The sequence below is a fragment of the Pipistrellus kuhlii genome, unplaced genomic scaffold (assembly GCF_014108245.1).
Source record: "Pipistrellus kuhlii isolate mPipKuh1 unplaced genomic scaffold, mPipKuh1.p scaffold_m20_p_15, whole genome shotgun sequence".
Taxonomy (NCBI): domain Eukaryota; kingdom Metazoa; phylum Chordata; class Mammalia; order Chiroptera; family Vespertilionidae; genus Pipistrellus; species Pipistrellus kuhlii.
Window position 1 is genome coordinate 9,822,294 of NW_023425460.1, and position 24,530 is coordinate 9,846,823.

Here is a 24,530-nt window from a genome sequence, read left to right on the forward strand (position 1 = left end):
GGCCTCTGGGAATCCAAGCTGCCTTCCTCCAAAGGCAACACCTTTCACGGAGATTCAGGCACGTGGGAGGGGAAGGGTCCCTTTGCACCTCCAAATAAAAACTCGGCCTTCTGCCGGGACCAGTTTGGCTCAGTGGATAGAGCATCTGCCTGTGGACTGAAAGGTCCCGGGTTCGATTCCGGTCAAGAGCATGTACCTTGGTTGCGGGCGCATCCCCAGTAGGGGGTGTGCAAGAGGCAGCTGATCGATGATTCTCTTTCATCGATGTTTCTAACTCTCTATCCCTCTCTCTTCCTCTCTGTGAAAAATCAATAAAATATATTTAAAAAAAAACCCACCAAAAAACAAAAACTCGGCCTTCCAAGGAGAGGGGGCTCCATCACCTCCCCAGGCTGTTCCTGACCCGAGGGCCCCGCCCCTGCCCAAACCCTCTCTGCTGTGGCCCGGATCAGAGAAGGGGACCTTGGCAGGGGGTTCAGGCCGCTCCCTCTCCGGGGCTCTGGGACACTGAGCAGTGGCCAGGTGGGGAGAGGGCTGGCTCGCCGGCTTTTCCTCTTGGTGGAGAAGGGAAGGCTGTGCCCTGCTGAGCCCTCCAGGCGAGGCCCCACCAGCAGGGTGGCCTGCGCCCCCCTGGACGGCGGCCAGCCGGGGGACATGCAGGCTCCCCACGCCGCCCCGCGTGCTCGGCACCCGGCAGGAGGCGGCCGCGCCCTCACCTCGGATGGTGAGCGTGCTGGTGGAGCTCTTGGTGGGCGTGCCCGCGTCGGTGGCCACCACCCGCAGCTGGTACTGGGCGATGCGCTCGCGGTCCAGCTCGGTGGTGGTGACCACCACGCCGGTGCTGCTGTTGATGAGGAAGTCCATGCGGGGCATGCCCACCTGCATGCGGTAGGACACCAGCCCGTTGAGGCCCTCGTCCAGGTCGATGGCCACCACCTGAGGGAGGGGAAGGGCCGCGTGAGGAGCGGGGACACGGGGACTGATGCTTCTCCCCGAGAGCTGTGCCCTCCTTTCCTCCTTCCCACTGACCTATGCTCACCTCCAGCCAGACACACCTGCTCCCCCAGAGAGCCCCAGGCTGGGCCACTGCCCCCAATACATCTGCCAGGTGCTCTCTAAGGGGCAGCCGGAAGGGGCCAGGTGCTCCAAGCGGGGCCGGGGGAGGGAGGGAGGGATGTTTTAGAACAAGAGCCCAGTCCCCACACAGTTCCCCCTTCGGAACCCTGCTTTCCCTGTTAGGAAGCCCCTCAGCAGTGTGAGAGTTGCCCTCCTCCTCCAGCCCCACGATGCTGGCTGGGAGCAGCCCTTCCTGCTCAGACTCCCTCTATCCTGTGGGCTCAACTACAGACAGTGCCCAGCTGCCAGGACCCCGCCTCTGCCTTGTTTTCATTTGTAAGACAATGAAAATAAGATGATATCAGCGCCCATTTTTAAAATTCGAAGATTTGGTTTTTTAAAACGGCATTGAGCCTGCCTGGTGAGCCAAGAGGGCCCGGGTTCGATTCCTGGTCCTGGAGGCTTGATCCCCATTGGGGGGCATGCAGGAGGCAGTTGATCAATGTCTCTCTCTCATCAATGTTTCTCTCTCTTTCTCCCTCTCCCCCTCTTTAACTTTAAAACATATTTTAAAAAATAAAATTGAAAAAGACATTGCAATCCTCCTCCCAAATTCCTACACTCTTCCCAGCTGCACGTCCAGTTCTTAGAGAGATCCTGACTCAAGACCCGCCCTGGTGTGTTGAAATTTTTATGAAAGAGAATTCAAGGCATTTGAAATAAATGTGTAATAACAACTAAAACAAGAGCTATGCAGCAAAACAAGGCTCTCGGGATTGAAAGGCAATGTAAGGTCGTCTGGTCTAATTCACACCAACAAGCTGGACAAGAGGGTGCCCAGACTCAGCCTGAATGCTTTCCTGGATGGAGGGCTCACTGCTTCTGATGGTTCTGCTCACAGCTCTAGTCCCTTGAGAAAGTTCATCTGCACATGCAGCAGAAATCATTATCGGCTGAAATCATTATCGGCTGAGGTTGCAGAGGGAACCTGGGAACCACATGCCTCAAGCTAGTACCCTCTTCCTACATCCGAAGACCCTCTTTCCAAATGACACACTCCAGCTCCTTCAACCACCTTCTCCCGGTTCTGAGGCAGTTCCTCAGAGGCTGTGCTGGGGGGGGGGGAGGGGAGGGGGACATCTCCTGCCGCTGCTGTGAGTCCTGGAGAACCAGGTCTAGGGCTCCCCCAGCTCTCCCCCTCACCTCTCCTATCTGGGGATTTTGGCTCCTGACTGGCTGCTGTTCCCTGGATTGAGGCTCCCCCTGCTGGGAGTTTGGGGAGAATATTCTGCTAGAGAAACCAAATGCTCCTGGAACCCGTTAAAGAGCATTACTGATCTCCTTTTACAGAAGAAACGGAGGCACAGTGGCCTGCAGGGATCGCCAAGGTTGCCACTCTGGCATCCTGACGAACACCCGGTCTTCTCTGGATGGGATCAGGCTAACCCTCTGCCGCCGGGTCCCGTCTCTCAGGTATAAACTCTCACCGTAGACACAGCACGCGCACATAAGCTACCACACATTCCCCACAGTCTAGGTGCCGGGGTGCTTTCCACTTGTGTCTGTCTGAATCCCTACAGCACAGCCAGGCAGGTGCTGTTATGATCCCCATGTCACAGGTGATAAAACTGAGGCTCAGAGGGATTAAGCCACGTATTCCACACCACCCAGCACACAGGCAGTGGAGCTGGGATCCATACCCATCCCGGGCAGGCTCCGAAGCCCACGCTCTTGACTGTCAGGGCCTTTGGGTTTCTGAAAGGGCTGCATCTCCCTGGAACCAGCACCTTCCGGGCCTCCCCGACCAGCAGGGTCGGGCGGGGCAGGAGGCAGAAGGGCTTCAACATCGGGCCCTGCCCCTTCCTGCTCACAGGAACTTGGGCGCGTTTCCTAAGTTTTTTACAAAATGGGGAGAATCCCACCCATTGTGCGAAGCTACCTTGGCGTTTACAGGAAAGCACAGGAGAGGGACTGCCCCATGGAGGCAGGACACATGGACTGTACACGCCCAGCCTTCTCAGTGTTCTAGAACCATCTACAGGCTTGGGGTATTGAGAGTTCAGGGCTAGCCCTCTTAATTATTGATAGAACCTGAGAAACTCTCTGATTTGGCTTCCCAGGATTCTCTTTGCCTCCCTCCCTCTGTTTCTGTCTTTGTGCATCTCCCGTGGTCCTTTCCCTCCCCCTCTCCAAATCCACTTGTCCTCCAAGGCCCAGCTCAAGCGCCTCCTCCTCCAGGAAGCCTTCTCTCAGAACATGGCTCTCCACGCCCGGCACAGATGTGCCCTGTCCTGGATTGTGGAAGATTGTGGTCTGGGCTGGCTGGCCTCCCCCAACTTGCCCTGCAAAGTGCTCAGCACGAGGCTGGCCCGGATGAGCGGAGGGAGACAGACGGCAGCCTCTCAGGTCGGCGAGAAGCTCACCTGGTAGACGGAGACCCCCGCAGGGGTGCCCTCCAGCACCTCGGCGACAAAAGGCAGGTTTTGAAAGATGGGGTCGTTGTCATTGAGGTCCAGGAGGTTCACAAACACCGTGGCACTGCTGGTGGCTCTCAGAGGGGGGCTGCCACCTGGGGGGTTCAGGGAGGGAGGCAAGGAGAGGGAAGGAGGGGTGCAGGGGAAGAAGGCCAGGGGGAAGAGGAGTGGGGAGAGGGGCAGGTTCAGCGACCCTCCGTCTCACTGACCCCTCCAGGGAGCAGCCTGGGCCCTGCACCCCTAATCTCCTCTGCCCCCCCGAGGGTGCTCTGGGGAGGGTCTCAGCTGGGCAGTGGGTGTGACTCCACGCTTAGTGCCAGCCCTCCTAAGGAGGTCAGGAGCCCGAGGACAGGGGTGGTGTCAGGGGCCTGGGCCCGGTGTTGGGGCGGCGAGGGCGTGTGGGGGGCACGTACAGTCCGTGACGGAGATGATGATCTTGCGCATGAGCTCTGCTTCGATGGGGTCGGGGTTCTCCCGGTCCAGCATGACGTGGGTGGTGCGGATCTTGCCCGTGCTGCTGTTGATGCTGTAGAACTTGTTAGGCGGGTGGATGCTGTACACCAGGGTGCCGTTCTCCCCCAGGTCCGGGTCCACCGCCACCACCTGCCGGGGGGGAGGGAGCTGGCTGAGCGCCCGTGCCAGCCCTGGGCACCCCACGCAGACCCCAGCAAGGATGTCCATGGGGTTTGGGAGGTGGAAGGGTCAGAGGATGAATCAGCAGTGGGAAGTATTAGGCTCCTTGACTTCCTTCTTCTTTTCTTTTTTATATTTTATTGACTTTTTACAGAGAGGAAGGGAGAGAGATAGAGAGCTAGAAACGTCGATGAGAGAGAAACATTGACCAGCTGCCTCTTGCACACCCCCTACCGGGGATGTGCCCGCAACCAGAGTACATGCCCTTAACCGGAATCGAACCTGGGACCTTTCAGTCCGCAGACCGATGCTCTACCACTGAGCCAAACCGGTCTCAGCAGGCTCCTTGACCCTCGTGTGGGCCTTAAGTAAGCCCCTTTCCTCACTTGAGCCTGGGTCTTCTGATCCTAGCAGACACCAGCTTACAGAGGCTCTGGGTCTCTCATAAATACCAGGCTCTCTCCACAGACTGTCAACGCCCTTGGGAGGTGGATACCTATGATCGTGCCCATTTCACAGATGAGGCCCAGCAAGGCTCCCAGCCTGGAAGAGGTTCTGGCCCCCTTACTACCAGAACCACCGAATATGTGGGGTGACAGGTATGTGTGCTTTGGAAAGACAGGGGCCCCAGGAAGTCCATAAGGATGGGATTTGGGGTGAGGCTGGGAGGGACTGGGAGCCCGGGGCTGAGCTTTTGGAAGGATTTGGAAGCCTGGACTTAGGAACTGGGTTCCTCATCCTCCATTTCATTCCTTTGGAGCTTTGGATTGTGGGGCGATTTGAAAAGAATAAGGCCTGTGAGTAACACCAAGAATGACAGGGCACGGAGAGAGAGTCATGGGCAAGCCAGCCCGTTTGGGGGGTGGGCCCCAGCCAGTTAGGACGGTCCTGGGGCCGGGGAGGGGATGCTGGAGGAGGGATGGGGCTGGCTCCCTGGAGGTAGGGAGGGCCCTGGGGGAGAGGGTCATGGGATAGGAGTCTCAGACACTCTGGATCCTTTAACCTCCCAGCCCTCTTATATCCCCACCCCAAGGAGGGTCTGGCCTCAGTGCTGTCCTGACTTAGGACCATATCCCCCCACACCTGGCTCTCCCAGCTCCCCACGCCGCCCATGCCCTGCTCTGAAGGGACCTTAGCCATCTACCTCCCGAGGGGAAAGCAGAACTCAGAGAGGCACGGGCCAGACTTATGGTCACACAGCACCAGCTTTGGGGCCCGTCCAGCAGCCTCCCAGGGCCCCTGGCCCCGTGCTACAGGGTCTGCTGTGGCCCGGAGGCGGACAAGATCAGTGTGGGTAGCGGTGACCTCAGTCAGTCCCCAGGGCCGCATCGGGACACTGTCGTTTTTCACTCCAGGACACTCGGCGATGACAGCCCCGCCTCGTCAGCTCCTTTATCTTCCTCAGCGAGGGCCCTTTTGTGCTTTGGCAGCAGAATCTGTCCCTCCACTGGCTTAATCCCCAGCCGAGGCATCTCTGGGGCCACTAGACCAGAACAGACAGATGGGCCTCTGTGGCCAAGGGCTCCCATCTGCCCCTGAGCCCTGGGCAGCCTGGGAGAGAGGCCCATGCTGGCACAGAACCCTGAGCCCCTCCCGGCTTCTCTGCTTCGCACCCCTGCTCCCATCCCCACTGCTCAGCCAGCCCCTCGCTTCCCAGCCTTGCTGCCCCCCTAAGGGGGCAGCCCTCCTGCTGCCTCAGTTAGCCTCTCTGACGGGACCCAACCATGCCTGTCCTGACAGGAGACAGGCTCCTAAGCACTCCGGGTGGCTTTCTAGGCAGGCAGGCGGCCTGCTGACGGGTAAGGAGACCAGCGAGCCCTGCTTTTCTACACGTTCTCTCTGATTACTGGAGGGAGGTAGTTCTTATGTCCATTTTTCTGGTGGGGAAACTGAGGCTACGGGGCAGTTAAACTACCTGCTCCAGACCGGCAGCCTGTTGCTGAATGCACTAAGTTCACATGGGGGGAGGGGTGCTCCTCTTCTCCTCTCCTCCCCCACCTCTGGGTGCTGGGGGCACCTGGGCAGGTGCTTTGGAGAGATCCGTGTAGGGGGTGGGCACAGATATTCGGTTCTCGGCCATTCCCTGGTCGCCAGGTGGGATATGGGGGCCCAGGGGGGCGGCAGGCTGTGACCGGTTCCCTGCCGGGCGATTGTGCGGACTCTCCGGCTTTCCCCTCATTTATTTCCCATTGCACGCTCGTCATTTTTCTCCTGGCCTGACGGGACTAATTCTCTTGCTCTCCTCTCCCTTATTTTGCTGGAGGGTTTGAAAGGCTCTAAATCAATGCCCATCAGCCAGGTCCTTGAAGCAGACTGCGGAAGCAGGAGGGAGAGTGCGGCCAAAACCCCACTTGCAAACAGAGCAGCCGCTCTGCACTCCCCTGCCTGCGGGCGGATACCGGGTGGGCCCACGTGCACACAGACATAGGCCCAGCCCACTCCGAGGGCCCGGATGCAGACACACGAGCTGGGAAAGCCATTGGGGTGGCCCCTGCCCCCTTTAAGGAGAGGCCTTTGGGAGAGCCCCAGTTCATACGTCCTGGTCTCTCTCTGACAAGGAAGACCCACCTGACCTGGCAGCGCTGGGGGAAGGAAGGCGAAGAAGCCCTTCGACAACTTTCCTTCACAAACTGTGAGCGCTTACGCTGTGCCTGGCTCAGGGGCTCCACAGGGAGCAGCACAGGTGGGATTCCAGCAGGGGAGCCAGGTGATGGCGACAACAGCTGCCATTCATCACCCTCTCACCACGTGCCTGTGCAGTCTGGCTCATTAAGTACCAACTATGACTCTTTCAGGTGGGGCCTCTACCTCCATGCTCTACTAGGGGTGTCGAACTCAATCAGAGAAGGGGCCAAAATCTAAAATCCAGCCTAAATCGCGGGCCGAATGGTTTACTGAACAGTCATAAACTGTCATTGTGATGGAAACGCAGCGGAGTGCAGTGATGACAGCGCGGTGCGGGCCACATTGCAAGGCCTGGCGGGACGGATTTGGCCTGCGGGCCTTGTGTTTGACACATGTGCTAGACCAGGCCCGCAGAGGAGTCTGATCCGGCCCGCCAGGTTTTTTGGGCAGTGAGCGCAGCCGAGGTATTACAGTAGGAATTAGTAGTTCATATAGTCCGGCCCTCCAGCTCTCTGAGGGACCGTGATCTGGCCCCCACTTTAAAAAGTTTGAGGACCCCTGCTCTAGACAAGGAGATTGGAGCACAGAGAGGTTAAGGAACTTGCCCAAGGTCACACAGCCAGTCACAGGTATGGCTAAAATGAGAGTCTAGACGTTTTGGTACTAGACTGAGTCACTGAATCACAACGCTCTACTGCCTCTTACTAAGCAAGGAACCCAGCAAACAGCAAACACACTCAGGTTTCAGCTCTGGATGGAACATGGGGCGGAGCTCCATTAGGCAGGATAGTCAGGGAGGGCTTCCCTGTGGAGGTGGCATTTTAACCTGGGAGGCTGGAGGAGAATGAGTTGGCCATGGAGATAGCAGGGCTTGGGGAGCAGAGGAGGAAGAGCCTCTGGCAGGCGAGGGGAAGGGGAGTGAGAGCTGTGCAGAGGCTTCTAGGAGGGAAAGGGTTGAGTGGGTTCAGACACTGAAAGGCCAGGTAAGTGCTAGGGCGAGGGGTGGGGGGTGAGAAGGTGGTGGGAGGTGAGTCAGGAAGTGGGTCACCTCTGGAGCTTCCTCTCCTCACACCTTGGTAACAGCCCCCCCTCCCCCAGGCCCACTGTGAGGTCTGGGCAGGGGGTGGGGCCCTCAAAGGCATTAGCACACATACCCGCACACATACGCATGCATACACCTCACAGCTGTGAAGTCTGAAAGAATCTTACAACGATTCCTTTTGATATTAGGAATTTCAAACTAATTTAACAATTAGTTAGATTAGACAAAATCGATTAATGTTATGAGTTCTCTAACTTTCAGTTTCCTGGCAATCATGATACATACCTGGAAATTCCACATGATTGTGGAAAATTCTTCAGAATTCTAGAAAATCTACGGGATAATTTGTCCTCACATGTAAAGAGTTTTACAAACCCTAAATTTCATAATTACCAAAGTTCCCATAATGCTCGGTAGCTGTTTAACACGAGCCTTAGTTCTGCTTTGGCTCTTCTGCTTTGGGGCTTGGGAGCCCCGGCATTCTCTGTCCGGCCTCAGCACTGCCATGGGTCACTGACAGGCTCCAGTGCCCCACCATGGCTGCCCGAGCTGGGGGAACAACGGGCATGTCTGTCCTGTACGGAGGGGCGGGCTCCTCTGTCTGTCTCCCCAGAGGTGAAGCGGGTCTGGCAGGGACTCTGGCTCTTGCACCGGGTGAGATGGGCCCCAGGGGTGGGTGTGAGTGTCAGGAAACTCCCTGAGGGCAGAGCAGAAGCTGTGCCGGTACACAGTAGGTGCTCGCCGAGTGCTTGTTGAAGTTTCCTGGAGAGTGAGGAGTTGCTGGGCACAGGGCCCAGGCCTACTGTCTATACCTGCTCGGGGCTCAGAAGGATATGAGGAAAAGGTGGCGACCAGAGCAGGCCCCTGGGGACCAGATCTGCGAAAAGCCCGAGGCCCAGTGTGGTCCCAACGCAGACCTACTAGGTTTGTCCAGCAGGTGGACTTCAGTAATGGCACCCTTGGCTAGTATACTCCCTCACTTGCCCCTCAATTCCCTATGGGAGGAGACTCCCAGAAATATAATATCAGAGGCGGGCACCCGACCCCAGCTCTTGGGGTCCCTGGCCGGGCTTGTCCAGGGCTGGAGCCCAAATGCCCACGAGGTGGCAGCAGAGAGAGCCTATCAGGGGTAGAGTACCAGAAATGGCCTGGGGTAACAGGGTCCTATCCTGGCCAGACAGAAAGGAATCCTCTCCCCACCAGGGCTTTGACAAACCACCTGTCCCAGGTTCCTTGCCCCTGACTTACTGGACCCTCTGGGTGGGGATGTGCCCACTGAGAACCATTCAGATTCTGAAAACACAGAAAAGGGAATAAGGAGGTATGATGGCTGGTTCGCGTTCTCTCTCTCTCTCTCTCTCTCTCTCTCTCTCTCTCTCTCTCTCTCTCCCTCTCTCTCTGCAGCCCAAGGTTGCTCAAGTTCTGGGCTGCCTTGCTGGATGAGACAGTTACCATCCCTCCCCCATCCCACTGGTTCTCCAGGTTCTCAGGACCTGCACCTCCTGCCAGGACCCCCTGAGCCAGCAGAGGCAGAAGGACTGCTGGGCTAGGTCGCGCCAAGTCAGACAGCCCTGGTTTGAGTCTGGGCTCTGGGCGCTTGGGCAAACCCCTCACCCTCTCAGTCTCTGTCCTCCAGAGTACGATGGGAGCAACGAATCCACCTGCCACGTGACATTGTTTCGGGGATAAGAGAGAATTCACGAGAAAACCCAGCACAGCGTCTGGCACGTTCCGGACATTTAATAAATGGCGGCGCCATGAGCTGTAAGGTTCATGTCCATCTTGGGGCTGGCTGGGTAGCAGTGGAGTTGGGGACAAATGGTGCACAAGTATGGGAGAATATAAAGGGGTGCTCATCCCTGACTTTCCTCAGCTTCCATAGGACATGTATTGTGGATGCCCCGAGACTTGGGCCATGGTCTCTCCTTCTCACCCTGAGTCACATCCTGCTCACAGAAGGCATGGGGTCTGTGCAAACCGGACACTCTCACGCCAGCAAATCTCGGGGTGAGTTCCAAAGCCCCTCCTGGGCAGCCCTGGGCCAGCTGACTGGTGGCTGTGGTGACAGAAGCGGTGAAGGTGCTGAGGGCAGGTCTGAAGCTTGTGCACCTCGAGGGAGGGACGTGTGCCTCGCCAGGGAGGCGGGGCTCTCCTGAGGTTGTCACCAGAGTCCTGGGCTCTCAGGGCAGGTGAGGCCGCCAGCCGAACCGGCCCTGGGATGCTGCACTCCCCTGGCCAAAGCCCGAAGCCCCGTGTCCCTGCGGACGGGACGGCGTGAGGGCTGTGCCCCGACCTCTGACTGCCTCTCACCGTGCGGAGAGCTCCGGGAACTTCGCCCCAAGAGCCGGCGCAGAGGAAACACGAGGCCATCAGCCCCAGGGACAGAGGGCGGACACCTCTTGGCAGGGCAGACCGGGGGTCCCGCTCCCACCACCACGTACCGTGGTCACATCGGAGTCTGGAGGCGTCATCTCCACCAGGTTGATGTAGTAGGGAGCATCCTTCCAGGTGGGGTGGTTGTCGTTGATGTCCAGGAGGGTGACGTTGACCTGTGGGGCCACAAGGGGACACAGTCAGGTGCCTGTGGAGCATCTTGGCATTAACTCCACCAGGCCGGGGCCTGGGCTTTCAAGGACAGGGGGCAGCAGGACCTTCAGAGGGGTTAGGTGCTGTCCCATCAGGAGGGGAGATAACCCCTAAAATCCGTCCTGTGACCTGGAACTTGTCCCGCCCACCCCCGGTCTGGACCAAAGGTGACTGACAGGGTGGGGGAGGTTTAGGATGAGGGTCTATTAGGATCCCTTGAGCTTCCAAGTCAGTCTCAGCTACAAGCCAAGCAATTTCCCCGCTCACCTGTCACCAGGTGAATTATTTATGGAGCTCGGAATCCTATTAGCGGGGGCCTATTAGTGACTGCATAAGGCACTGGGGACTTTTCTGCCAAGTCTCTGGCCAACCAGTACCAACCCCAGCCTCCCCGGCTGGGCCAGGCCGGGGGCAGTGGCTGGGGCAGCTGCTGTGGGTGGGGTGTGGGGTGTGGGGAGAGGTCAGGGGAGGGTCCTGAGGGGGAGCCAAAGGAAGCACATAAAGGTAAAGGTCACAGAGGGCAGGTGACTGGGTGACCTGGCAGCAGCCTTCCTGCTTCCTTTCCCACAGGGGCTTGCTGCTTCCTGCTCCCCGCTTCTTTTCTGCAGCCAGAGCTCCGTCAGGACCCTAGGCCACCCTTCCTCTAGCTTCCTGCCCACCTCTATGGGGCGACAAGGCCTTGGATGGGGCTCTGGCCCCTCATGGGCGGGAACCAGGCATCATGTCTCAGGGTTAGGGGTGGGGTGGTGCAGGCCCCAGGGACGCCCCAAGGACCTGCTTCTGGCTCTGAGCCCTCAGAGAAAGGCCTGCTCCTCTAGGAGCCCATAAGGAGGGGCCTCTGGGTCTCCTGCCGTCTGCTGCCTGGCCAGCGGCTCTTTTAGGGGCAGAGGAGAAGAAGTCTGCTCCTCCCAGCGCCCCTTATCCCAGGTGGGAATGCCTTTCTTCCCAAAGACGCCCCAGGGCTGACCTTGGCTGACAGCAAGCTGGTGATTGACATCTAGTTGGTAGCCACCCTCACCCCACCCGCACGGTGCCTCATGCTACCTCAGGACAAAGGGCCTAGGGGCCCAGAGGTGCAGCCTGAAGGAGAGCTGGGGGCATTGGCCTGGCTGGCAAGCGAGGAGCCAGGGGGTGCGGGAGGGTGGGCACTCACAGTGGCGATGCCAGTTTTCTGGTTGTGGCCCACGCCCCCGTCCACTGCTCGCACGATGAGGATGTATTCAGACTTGGCCTCGCGGTCCAGCAGGGAGGTGGTGGTGAGTTCACCTGCAGGAGAGAGGGTTTGGGTGGGCCAGGGAGAGGTTGGGGAGGGAGGGAAGAGCAAGGAGAGGGGGAGGGAGAGAGGGGAAAACAGAGTGAGGGAGAGTATGAAAGAGGTGCTGAAGATCAGATGAGCTGGCGGTGTGCGTGCATGTGTGCATATATGCTGGGGGTGGCGAGATGGTGCTCACGGAGGGAGGGGAGCGCACTCACACCTTGGGAACTGGAACCCCAAAGCTGGGCAACATAACCCCATGATGTGGAGGCATTTTCAAATGTGGGAAAATCAAGGCCGACTATGGAGGTGGTGGCTGGGAAACGGGGCAGAGGGCCATCTGGCTTCGAGCTCAGACACCAGGGACCTCTGGTTAGACTTCCAACATGCCGAGAGTTCCACACATGTCCCAACCGCCCCTCATCCCTGGACAGTTCAACCTGAAGTGCACTGAGAATGCGTAGCTATCAGATCATTTCCTTAATTATCTGTCACGTAGCTACATTGCCTTGAAACTTATTTAGCATATAAACTAATTATTCCATTAACGACAAACATTAACAATAGATCACAACTTTTGTCAGCTGTTGTTGCCTTTTTTATTGCATGTTGGTCTAACAAAAATATGGCAGGCACCTTGGCAGTTGCGTGCTGCCGAGGATTTGACACCCAGCTCACCAAAAGAAAGAGAGGCACCTGCCCATTCCCATGGTGTAACATTCCCCCCAGGGCCCCTTTGTAAATGACCAGCTGGATGGCGTTGAACATGGAGTTGGGGAGAGGTGCACGCAATGGGCTATCAGGGCAGGAGTGAGCCAGTTCCAGCCAGCTGCGGCACACGGTGGTAGCCAGGCCACTTGCCATCTCGCACGGGCCATGGGAAAGAGCTTTCACTCTGAGGACAGTGAGGCCCAGATTTGAAGCAAATGATGGTCCTTCCCAGATGAGATGCTTGGCCTTGGGTAAGTTACTTGATTTATCCAAACCTCAGTTTTCTCATCTGTGAGGTGGCCATTAGTATGCCTCTGAATCAGAGCCGTGGTGAGGAGTAATTACAGGTACAGCTCCCAACACTCAGAAGGTGCTTGTTTGCTTCCCAGGGATGGTGAGAATTCGCCAAGGGTGGAGACTGTGCTACCCACGTTATTCCCTATTGCCTGCGCTGTGCAACTTGAAGCAAGTTACTTAACTTCTCTGTGCTCCTTTTATTTTATCATGAAACAAGGGAGCCGGGCCAGATGGTCACTGGGAGCCTTTCCACTGTCATACTTCCCACCCTTCTGTGCAGGGCTGAGAGGGGAGCTGGGGGTGAGGGACAGGGCAGCGAAGGCGCCGAGGCCTGAAATGCAAGACTGGCCAAGGCCTGCCCGCCTAGACACGATCCTTGGCGGGGTGGTGCCGATTAATTGGCAGGGCGAGGAAGAAATTAATCTCTAAAAAGTTTTAAACGTGAATTTGTCGCCGTGATAGATGGCTCTTCCTGTCTGGGAAATTAGATCCAATTAAGGCCACCTTTGTGGAGCAGGCTTGGCTAATGTGACCGAGGAGGTAAGAGGGAAAAGTTTGCACCTTCAGAGAGAAAGGAGCCGCGTTAAGGCAGTGAGGAAATGTCCGTGTCATTACTGAAAGCTCGGGGGTGGAGCTGGGGTCCCTGCAGGAGGAGGGGGGCGGCGCGCGTGCAGGAGGAGGGCGTGAGGGGGGGGGGCGCTGAAAGGTCAATGAGTCTGATCGGTGTGTGGGTGGCGGCAGGAAGCTCTAACGTGACTTCCTATGAGGTAGCAGTTAAAGCCTGGGCTCTGGGGTCAGGAGTCCAGGCTCTGAAGGTCCTCAGGCAAGTTACTTAGCCTCTCCTGTGCCTCAGTTTCCTCACCTGGAAAATGGGGGAGAAGGCTGGCACCTGCCTCGCAGAGTGGAGAAGGAAGTGAAACGGGGTAATGTGAGTCAGAGCGCTTACAACAGTGCTGAGCACGTGTTCACGTGAATGAACGAGATTACTCTGAGCCCCCTCCTGGAAATGTGGGCTTGCCGAGGTCAGAAGCTTCTGAGAGCCGGGAGGAAGGCTCTGTGCTGTCAGAGGTGGAGAGAGAGGTGCAGGATGGCTTCGAATGTGTTCAGTCTCTGTACACATTTCACCCAGCCCTCTGTTCCCCAAGGTTAAGGTGACCAGACGTCCCGCCAGTCCCGATTTGTAACAATTTGTCCCGCGTCCCGATTCGGGACTTAAAAAATGCCATGGGACGTGGGACAAACTGTTACAAATGGAGACCGTCCCTCCAAAAGCGGGACGTCTGGTCACCTTACATTTCCCAGGAAAAGGGACCAAAGAGACGGAAGGCAGACTTCCATCAGGAAGGCATGGTGACAGGAAGAGTAAATGCCCACCAGCCCCTGAACACCTCCTGCAGGGATGGCCGTATTCACAGAACCTCGCTCCCTCCCCAGGCTGGAACGACTGCTGCCAAGTGGCCGTCAGGTCAGGGACGGCGTTTCCCAGCCTTCCTTGCACCTAGGCAGGCCACTCCCTGGTTCCGGCCAGCCGGATATGGGCACAAGGAACATATGTCGCCGCTAGGCTTGGTCCATAAGCGTCTCCATACACAGGACTTCATGCTCTCTTGCCCCTTCTGCAGTGACTTCGGAGCCACAACATGGAAGGGGCCTGGGTCCCAGCATCTTTGCGTGGAAAGCTTTCCACTGAACACTGGACTGCTGTGGAGAAAGAATTTCTATTGTGTTGAGCCGCTGAGATTTGAAAGTTTACATGTTTGGCATCTCCAGTTCCCTTATCTAACACAGAAATGGGCACTTGGGAGTGGAATGCCCTGGGTGCCCATTCAGCTGACTTAGAACCCTGTGAGGATAGGGCCATGGTTCCTTCCGTTCTGCACCCCTGCACCTGGCACAGCGCTGCAGACATCCACTGAGATCTGAGTAACTAGATGAATGAATGTCCAGCGGCCTCGTATTCCTTCCCAGCGTCTGGATGAAAAGCCGGGGTCTCTTATTGCTTTTTTTCTGCACCCCTCCCTTCCAGCTTCCAGGAGCAGAGACATGAAGAAGAAAGGAGAGTTAGAGGGGCTGAGCAGAGCCAGGGCATGTGGGCCCCTGGGTGAAGAGGACAAAAGAGTAATGATAATCACCTCCTTCTGTTAGTGCTCACTCTGAGGGGCCACGCTAAGTGTGCCCCATAATGACTCACTGAGTTCACACAACAGCCCTCATAGGATCGTCCCCATTTTCAGGTGGGGAAACCGAGGCACGCCCACTGTTAGGAAAAGGAGCCAGGACTGAGAAATGAAGCCGGCAGCTGAGGGAGGGGAACACCGAGGCTTAAGGAACGGATACAGCAGTTTGAAAAAGGGACACGTTTTAAACACGTCAGGGTTCTTCACCCCTGGAAGACATTCTTCCATGCATACATTCAGGTTGTGATTTTTTTGTAAGGTCCATCATCTCACTCAAATGACTATCCCAGGGATGGGACCAGGGGCTCAAAGCTGGTTTCCTGTGAAAGGGAGGAGGCCCTGACCCTCAGGAGGCCCTGACCCAGCAGGAGAGGCAGCTGAGGTGCAGAACACGAGAGCGAGCGCGGGGCTCACCTGAGCGGGCGCCGATCCGGAACTGGGAGGAGCCCTCCAAGGAGTAGATGATGGACTCCTGGCCGTACTCTCGGGAGCGGTCCAGGTCGGTGGCATTCAGGATCAGCACCGTGGCTCCTTCGGGAGACAAGGGCGGGGGTGAGGTGGTTGGGGGGGTTAGGAAGAGGGCATCTGCTGCTCGCCACGGCCTATCCCCAACCCCTCCCTGGATGGCCACCATATTAATATACTCAGATTGACCAACTTTGACGTTGAGTCAAAAAGAAATGAAGCTCCATATTAAATTATTCTACCTTTATCATATTCAATTTCTGTCTTGTTTTATCTTGTTCACGAGGGGAATTTATTCGAGTTTTTATTTTCTATTTAATGCCCAGTGAAGGCCCTCACCTTTATTTCTTTCTTGGTGGAATCCTGGGCATGGCCTTGGCCTCTCCAGATGCCCTGGCCAGACCCTGCGAGCAGCCTGTCCTGCAGCCGAGCCGGCCAGGGCTTCCTGCACCCCCTGGCACCCCGCTCTGGCAGAGGGGCGAGCAGGCTCAGTGTGGGGATCTCTAGGCTGGAATCCGGTGGGACCTCTACCAAGTGCCTTAACTTGTCCGAGCCTCAGCTTCCCCCTCTGTAAGATGGGTCTAACCATGAGGCCATTTGTGGGCTGTTTGCGAGGATCCCATGGGTAAAGCTTGTAGGTGCAGGCCTGGCCAGGTGGTGCTCACTGCCCTGAAGCTGTGGTTACTACTGTGTGAACCAACCAGCAGTCCCTGGGGCGTAAGGCCAGGCAGCGAGCTGTGGGGCCTTGGACTTGACTTTCAGTCCTGCCCGAAGCAGGAGGCGGATACGTGGGCCCTGACACACGACTTTACCCAAGGGTATTCAACTCTGAGGAGGATTAAGTGCCACGATGGAGGCTTCTCCTCGGCAGAGTCTGGGGATGGTGGAAATGCAGGGGCCACGTCAGCAGTGACTTTCCCCAGCAGAAGCCTGAGACTGAGACTGGGGTGGGCAGGGTACAGCCTGGTACCTCCCAGCAAACCAGGGGGGTACCAGGAGGCTCTCTGTAGAAGGCTCCGTGGTGCCAAGGAAGGTCACCCCTAACTCCAGGCGTCCCTGACTCCCCCAAATCCTGACTCCCTCAGCTGCCCCGTCTCTACCATACCCTGACCCCTTAGCTCCTCTGACTCCTCTAGCCGCTCCAGCAGTTCCTGACGCATCCCCTGCAGAATGTCCTCTCTGGATGCAAGTCTAGCTGCCAGTCTTCCGTGAGGTCCGAACAGGTTGCCCGGATCCTGAGTGTGGAGCTTGTGGCCCTGGGTCCGCAGGCTGAGCCCTGGAGCCTAAGCCATGACCGAAGGACTCTTGTCCTCACATTGGAACACATGCCACCCTCCAAGGCCACCTTTTGGCCATCATGGCCCCTGGGACCTGGCTCACAGCATCATCACCTCAGAACTCTTCACACCCTCTTGTTTAACCAAGGCCGCTGGATTAGTCATCAATCATTACTGTCTTCCCTGCTAGTAGCTGTAGGAGAGCAGAGACCAAGTGCCTCGTGGAGCGGCTGCACATAGTAGGTGCTCTGTAAGCAACTATTGGTTGGCAGATAACTGAGCATCTCCAGAGGCTCCCCTCACTGGTCACGAGGAACAGACATGGAGGCCGCGGTGGACAAGCCAGATCAGCCCCCCACAGTGCCACGCATGATCTCTGCCTCCACGCACACCTGCCTGGGCCCCTACCTGCCATGATGCTCTCCACCACAGAGACGAAGTACGCAGGCTTGCTGAAGGTGGGAGGGTTGTCATTTTCATCCTGCAAAGCAGACAGACAGGTTGCAGGAGCCAGGGCGGCAGTGGGGGCTGGTCAGCTATCCCGTGCTGTGAGTTATCCCGTGCTGGCATCAAACGGAGGCTGGGCATGGCTGGTACAGAGGTACTCTAGCGCCCATGGACCAGGCAGGTGTCTCGTGGGGCAGGCCTTGGGGAAGCATCTGGGGGTCAGGAAGGGACGGTGAGGACCGGGGGATGGAGAAAGAAGGCAGCAGACGGAACTGCCTACCACTCCCAGCCCCTGGCTCTCCCGTAGGTCTTCCTGAGGAAGCCGAGCTCTGAGCTTACTCCAGTTCTCCCACTTCTAGCTCATCGGCCCCATGAAGGGGATGCCTACGCAGACTTTCTTCCTCAGCTCTGCCAAGGTAGAAGGTTCTAGAAATCCGCCCAGAAATGAAGGGAGAAAGGAGCAGCCCAACCAGGAAGACACTGAGGCAGGCAAGCAGACAGGGCTCAGGTGGGTTCCCGGCCTGAATTCCAGATGCCACAGCACCTTCACAGGAGCACGGCTCCTCCACCCCCGGTGCGTCCTGGCCCAGAACCACCACCTTCAGATCGGAGGCAACCCCTCCTCTGGCCCAGCCTCCACCAGGGACAGGTGAGAGGTGGGGCCCGGTGCAGCCTGCTCCTGCCCATCCACACACCACCTCCTTCCACCATCAGGGAGACGTGCCTCCCCGTTAAGACTCTCGCCCTCACCCACTGCCTTTCGCCATCACTCAACAAGACCTGGCCCCTGTCTCCATCTTGGAGGAAGCCTTGCTGCCCCCAACCCCGACTAGGAGCCTTCTCCGCTTTCCCCACAAGCCATGATGCAGGCTCAGGGGCCTCATTTACCCCAGAACTGGGAGCTCCGAAGAGGAAGACTCCTCAGTAAACCCCCTTGGCCGGATCACTTCTAGCTGATGAAACATGAACACGAGGGAGGCATGATATGGGGCTGTCCACCCCTCGGGGCTCCAGAGAATCCCGTCCTACCAGACTGTGGGTGCTGGAGAGGGACACACCTCTTTCCCATGCGGCCCTGGCTCCAGGCTGCACCCTGGCTGATGCTGATCTGCCCCTCTCCCCGGTCTCAGCCAACTGGCTATGGGAGGCCTCACTACTGCACACCCAGCGCCTCAGCAGCATTCCCGGGCGTCCCCTGGCCCCATATGTGTGTCTATTTAAGCCTTCTGCGTGGCTGCACGGAGCAGCGCCGAGAATGTCAGTGACAGAGCATGAGGCAGAAACTTATTAGCGGCGATATTTCCCCGGATCCTGGAGCTGCATTCCCTATTAGTTCTAATTCAGCGGCTCCCTCTACAAAAGCTTATTGTCCCCTAATGGGAAATCTACAAACCGAGTTTGACTTCTTTATTAAAAACCAACAAGCAGTGGATGAAAAGGAGACACCTGGCCCCTCTCACCCACCCCCTTCCTCCTTCCAGAGCCCTGCTGCTGGGATCTGCCTCTCCCCGCCCCCACCGGGCGCAGTCAGCCCGGCCGTCAACTGCCTGGCGGAGGGAGAGGGCGGCTCAGACAAGTGACAGCTACTTAAAAACCACCCACGTGCAAAATTAACCCAGAGGCGGTGACCTTTTCAAGCCTGGTCCTTAGACACAAGTGACTACACATCCCAAAGTCCTGCTTGAGAGACGAGGAGGCTCACACACAGCCAGGGTGGCCCTGTCTCTGCTGCCAGACCCTCCTGCTGCCGGGGGATGGGTGTGTGTGTGTGTGGGGGGGGGGCGGGCAGGGAAGCTCTGGAAAGACAGTGTGGAGCCCCTTTGGGGAGACAGAGCCAATAACATGTAAGACTATGTCTGGCGTCAGGTGGGTACTAGACTCGGGGTCATCGCTTTGTAAGTTGCGTATTAGAAGTTGTGCGACTTCTGATCACTATGTGGCATACCTGAAACGTATATAATATTGTATGTCCACTATGCTTGAAAAAGCGTCTTGAAAGGAGTACCGGGACGTGGTTCTGATTGGCAGGGAGGCATTCCAGTTCGCTGGTATAAGCCTTGGCATGTCAGGTGGGAGGTTGCAGGTTCAAGTGGGCGAGGGTTTAGGCTCCTGCGGATCTCTCCCCATCCCCCTTGCCACTCCTGCAGTCGGACTCTCTGCCCTTCCCTCTGCTGCACCCGGCTCTGCACCACCTCCCCCTCCCATGCCACCCCCAAATCCTGCTCCATGCTCCTACTCTCGGCTTTTCCATCCCTGCCAGCCCCATCCTATTTCGTAAGCAAGTAGGGTCCCCTGCCCAGTCGAGGGCCTTGGCACTAGGCAGCGGGCTCTGGAGCCTCAGCCTTGGGTTGCCAGGACGAAGCTAGGGGCAGGGCAGCACCAGGGGCTATTGGCAAAGCCAGCTGGGAGAGGGAGGCCAGCCAGCAAGCCAGCTCTGGGCGAGATGTTGTCCTCAGCATATGTCAAATCACAGCATATCTCGTAACCTGACAATCTGATCTCATTCTCCCGGAATCGGTAACGTGCTAACTCTTCCATCAACATATTCGCCCTCCCCTGCAGGCAGCCGCCTCTAAGAGATGGGGGGAGGCTTGTGCGTGGAGGGGGGTGGGGGGGGCCGGGGCTTTCGTCACCACCATTTCCACCCCGGGAGGCGGGGGAGGGGGGAGGAGCTCACAGGGCCAATGAGCCGGTGTGGAGACAGATTCAGAGACTGATCATTTCAGACACTAAGCCCATGAAGGTGTGCGTGACATTCATGTCCGACAAGCTGTGGTTTGGTTTCAGGACCCTTCAGATCTTCAGAGGAGCGGGAAAAGGAAGTGAAAAGAAAGAGGGGAGAGAGGCAGGAGAGGAGATAGCCCTCAGGAATTCCCTTGAACTTCACAGAAGGTGGCTCTATGACATGCCCTCCAGCTCCCGTTCCCCCAACAGGAACAGGACCTCCCAGACCAGACTGGCAGGTTTGCTAGGACAGCCTTTGGTCTGCCAGAGAAGCCCCCGAGCTGTGGGGACAGCCAAGAACTTGGGGACACAGGGTTCAGGAGGGGCCCCTGGCACCTTGGGAAGCACTCACCACCCCTTACCTTAGAGGGCACCCCTGGGTACTTACAAACACCTCGATGGTGACAGGGACAGTGCTGTTCAGAGGGGGGTTGCCAGCGTCCTTGGCCATGACCGTCAGATAAATCAGTCCGTTGGGTATCTGCTCGTAATCCAGGGGGCGGCTCACACTGATCACTGAAATGATAGGGACAGACCCCAGGGCCCTGGTAAGCAGATACCCACCCAGCCAGGGCCTCCCTTGGGGCAGGAGGGGACAGCTGGCATGACCAGGCTCTGCCTCATTTCCCCCTCCTGCCTCTGAACTCCTGGAGCCTCGTGGTCTTGTGATGTAGGTTTACTGACTGCCTGGCATGTGAGGCCACCAGGGGTAGTGACTCTGTTGCTAGAATAAGCCCTGCTTTATAGATGAAGGAACCAAGCCCAGAGAGGTTTGGTCACTTGCCCAAAGACACACAGCTAGGAACGCAATAGAGCCAGAATTCGAGCCCAGGTTTGTCTGAATCCAGAGCCCAGGCTCTTTCCCAGAAGGTTGTTATTCCTTCTTGTCTTTCTGTCTGTCTCCCCCACTCACCTGGCACTTATCTGGAGGGCAGGGTCATGCACAGTCCCTCTAGTCCTGTCCCATTAGTGTTCCCGATGCCCTCCAGATAACAGACTTGCCCCTTTACTGCCCAGGGTTGGAACTGCCATGGGTGGAACAGATAGTGGGGTACAGGTGGCAGCTCCCCGTCTTTGCCTCACTGCCTTTCTCCCCATTTCTCTCCTCTCCCCCACTCCTCTCATTACCTACAGGCTCTTCATGCCACTCCAGTAGCCGCTCTGGGCACTAGGCAGACCCCTTGGGGGATATTCGGTGTCTGTAGACCCCTTGGGGGATATTCAGTGTATGGCATTGCAGAACTTAACCTCAGCAGACTCTGCTAGAAGTTGGGTGAAGACCCCTAACACCAGGAGAGGCAGGATCGAGGGAGGGGGCTCTAAGACCTCAAAATCCTCACCCTGCACAGCCTGAACTCGCACAAGTGCCCTTTTGCACAAACCCACTGATTCTCGGTTTTGGCTGGGAAGGCAGATCGGCTTGGGAGAGGGGGCATGGGTAATCTACGAAGGCACGGCAACAATATTAAATTGCCACTTTCTATTTGGAAAACAGAAATCAAATTACTGCTTTATAATATAAAACCCAAGGGAGGTCCTTCCAGCTGAGGGGAAGGGGAGCTGAGAGGGTGGGCAGAGGCATGACACCGTTACGTTTCTTAAAGGGGCACAGACTTAAAGGGGCACAATGTCAGGCGGCAGCATCTGAGCTGGGGCTGTGATTTCTGCGACTGCCTTTCTCCGACGCCACTGTGGGGTGCTGGGAGTGAGCACTGGACTCAGAGTCATCTGATGCCTTGGGGGCAGCGAGCACACCTTCATGCATTAGAGACGCCTTTCAGAGAGGAGATGTCCAAATGAGCCCTTAGAGCCCGCCAGCGGGGAAAGGGAGGCGGGCAATGGGAGCAGAGCAGACCCAGCAAAGACAAGGCAGTGGCCACTCTCAAGGGAGGATTCACAGAGAGGGTTCCGAGACGCCAGATTCCGGTGGTGGGTGGGGAAGTGCCAGAAGGCAAGGCTGGAGAGGCAGCGGAGAGCTAGGTCACAGGGGCCTCCCGGGTAGCTCTGCTGTGTGACCTCGGGCAAGTGGCTCCCTGTCTCTGTTTCTCAGTGGCTTCATCTGAAGATAAAGAGGCGGCCTCATGGGATCGTGGAGCTTGAGCTGCTGGTCCTTTCACAGGCTCTAGGGTCAGGACTCACGACCGGCAGGCAGGGCAGGGTCCACAGTGTGGAACTGTGCCCGGGCCACCCAGGGAAAGGCCTCGCCCTCACAGAAAGCCCACAGGACGGGGGACGCTGGACCAACAATTCTCCACCCACAGTCTATCTGGACAGCCTTGCGAAGACATAGGGACCTCTCGGGTTCTGGAACATCAGCCGCCTGGCTGGCCATGGGCCTAAGACCCAGAGAAAGATCTGGCCCATCTGGGACAGAGATCTTGACCCACAGAAGGGTGGCCGCATGCCACGGGCTGTTCCAGCCAATGGGAGCTACGGGGAAGCTTCCCGAATGCTCCAGCGCAGGTATGAGTGTGCAACCCCGTTCCCACCTGCCAACCCCCCTCCCGGCTGGAGCCCCAGGCCTGACCCCGTACCTGCATAGCCTTCGTACACGCTGATGTCGAAGTAGCTGCCGAAGGCCGAGGCGTTGACAATGCTGTAAGTAATCTGGTTGTTGGGAGGGGAGTCTTCGTCTGTTGCCTGGAAGAGGATAGACAGAACCCTGTGAACCATGGGAGGGGGAGGGAGGGAAGAAGGCACTTGGGTTCCTCTCAGCGCCCCCTGTCTGGGTGATCAGACCCTCCTGGCCTTGCAGCTGGAGGCTACTGTCTGGCTCCCAGCAGACACGCCTCACGTCGAGTGAGGAGCTATCCTGGGGGTCCTGAGGGCAGGCTGGAGGCCTCGGGAGATGTGGGCAAGGCCAGGCCTCTCCCAGGGGACGGAGAGGGTCTCCACCACACCTGGCAGGACCACCTCCGGCCCCTTCAGTCCCAGCTTGCACAGAGAGAGGCCATCCCTGACCTTGAGACTGGGTCAGGGCCCAGTGCTGTGCACCCCATCAGGGCCCCCGACTTTCTGTATAATTTCTGCCTGCCTTGCTCAGACTGTTAGCTCCTTGTGAGCAGGAGCCTGTGTTTCTTGATTGCAGCTGCACACCTAGAGTGCAGCATGGTGTTTGCACACAGTAGGTATCTAATAAATGCATTTTGCATGAATGCAAGGAGGGAAGAAGGCACTCGGGCCGGTGTCAGATCCTTCTTCCCCTTGGCTGTCTCCTGGGGTGGCCGATGAAGCAGTTTCTTTCCCAGCGTCTGACTGAAGAGAGCCTGAGGGCTGGCCCGCCACTCTGGGTGCCACAGGAGCGGAGCGGGGAGGGAGGAGGGAGAGGAGGGCCCTGTGGGGAGCACTGCCCACGCTGGGTGGGCACACCATCCTGCCTTCCGTGTGCTCCTTGCCCACCTCCCCCCCACCTTGTTTCAGAAACGAGCTCTAAGGGGAGGCCCTGGGTCCCGTCACTCTGGATGGGCAGAGGGAGGAAGGGGCGTGAGGACCCTGAGCAGCTTCATGAGAAGAGGTCACTGGAGCATGCTGGGAGCGCGCTGCAAGAGTGTCAAGTCCCGAGTTCTAGTCCTGCCTCTACTACTCTGCTAACCACTGTGCCTTCTGAAGCCCCTCTTCCCGCCTGCTTCCCATCCTGCGAGGTGGCTGTGCCCGGGGCCCCTGGTCCCTGCCAGCGACAGTGGCTCCTGATTCTAGGCAGCTTCTAAAGGGCCTGGATGGGGGTCCTCGCACTAGAAACTGCTCAGCACTTAACAAGGGAGATGAGGAGGGTGGCCTTCTGCTGAATGGTGACCTGACATCTGAGCTGAGGCAGACACCAGCTGCACTTGGTAACCAAGGACATGAGGAGATGTGCTCCCACAGTCCAAGAACGTGACCCCCAAACCTGGCAGACTCCTTCGTGACGGGAGGTCAGCAGCTCTCACAGCGGCTTCCCAGGGGCATCGCCAAGACGAAGGCACAGACAGAGGACAACATGAACGGCCGGACTGCAGGCCGGCCTGGCACCTTACCCGGAGCCGCACCAGCTGCGTGACGGAAGGCTCGTTCTCTCGCAGGGCGCCCACGTAGGCGTCCTTCTGGAAGGTGGGCACGTTGTCGTTGACGTCCAGCACGTTGACGCGGACCCGGCCGGTGGTCTCCTCCCCGCCCCCGTCCCGGGCGATGACGGTCAGAGTGAAGCGCTGGATGAGCTCGTAGTCCAGCTTGGCGATCAGCATGATGAGTCCCGTGTCCTTGTCCAGGGAGAACCTGGGCCAGGCAGGAAGGAGGGTGAGAGAACACCTTGGTGGAAAGCAGCTTGCAGACAGGGCCTGCATTCACCAGCCTGTCCTTGCCCACAGCGATAAACAGACACAGATAACTGAAGTCTGAACTCCGCCTTTTTAACTTGCCCTCAGTAAGAAGGGCATCTGTTTGTAATGGGGAGTCGGGTGGGAGGTGGTGGGCAGGAATCAGGACCACCTGAAAGGGCAGGAGAGGGTTGATTTACTCAAAGAAGAAACTCAGGAAGAAGGACCTTCCTTTACTCCAAACAGGAGTTTCTATCTCCTGGACACTCAGATGTTGGAGAACTGGAATGGTCAGAGATCCTTCTAACGGATGCCACACAAATACAAAGCATCATAAGAGACTAGTATGAATAACTATACGCCAACAAATTGGACAACCTAGAAGAAATGGATACATTTTTATATATAGGCAACTTATCAAGACTGAATCAAGAAATAAACAGAAAATCTGAAAAAATAACTAGTAATG

General features: G+C 57.5%; 1 protein-coding gene across 3 annotated transcripts in view; it reads right to left on the reverse strand.

Moving 5' to 3' along the window:
* CDH23 (cadherin related 23) overlaps positions 1 to 24,530 on the reverse strand; it is a 387,029-nt gene that overhangs the window by 102,636 nt on the left and 259,863 nt on the right. For all 3 annotated transcript variants that reach the window (XR_006741668.1, XM_036438196.2, XM_045581750.1), the window contains exons 16-25: positions 23,783 to 24,020; positions 22,304 to 22,409; positions 20,158 to 20,285; positions 17,007 to 17,079; positions 15,271 to 15,387; positions 11,570 to 11,682; positions 10,272 to 10,379; positions 3,944 to 4,133; positions 3,480 to 3,625; positions 717 to 936 (exon numbers count right to left, since the gene is read on the reverse strand). Coding sequence is in view for 2 of the 3 variants with exons in the window: in XM_036438196.2 (XP_036294089.1) it covers positions 717 to 936; positions 3,480 to 3,625; positions 3,944 to 4,133; positions 10,272 to 10,379; positions 11,570 to 11,682; positions 15,271 to 15,387; positions 17,007 to 17,079; positions 20,158 to 20,285; positions 22,304 to 22,409; positions 23,783 to 24,020 (1,439 nt within the window). In the remaining variant the exon portion in view is untranslated. The remainder of the gene's footprint in view (positions 1 to 716; positions 937 to 3,479; positions 3,626 to 3,943; positions 4,134 to 10,271; positions 10,380 to 11,569; positions 11,683 to 15,270; positions 15,388 to 17,006; positions 17,080 to 20,157; positions 20,286 to 22,303; positions 22,410 to 23,782; positions 24,021 to 24,530) is intronic.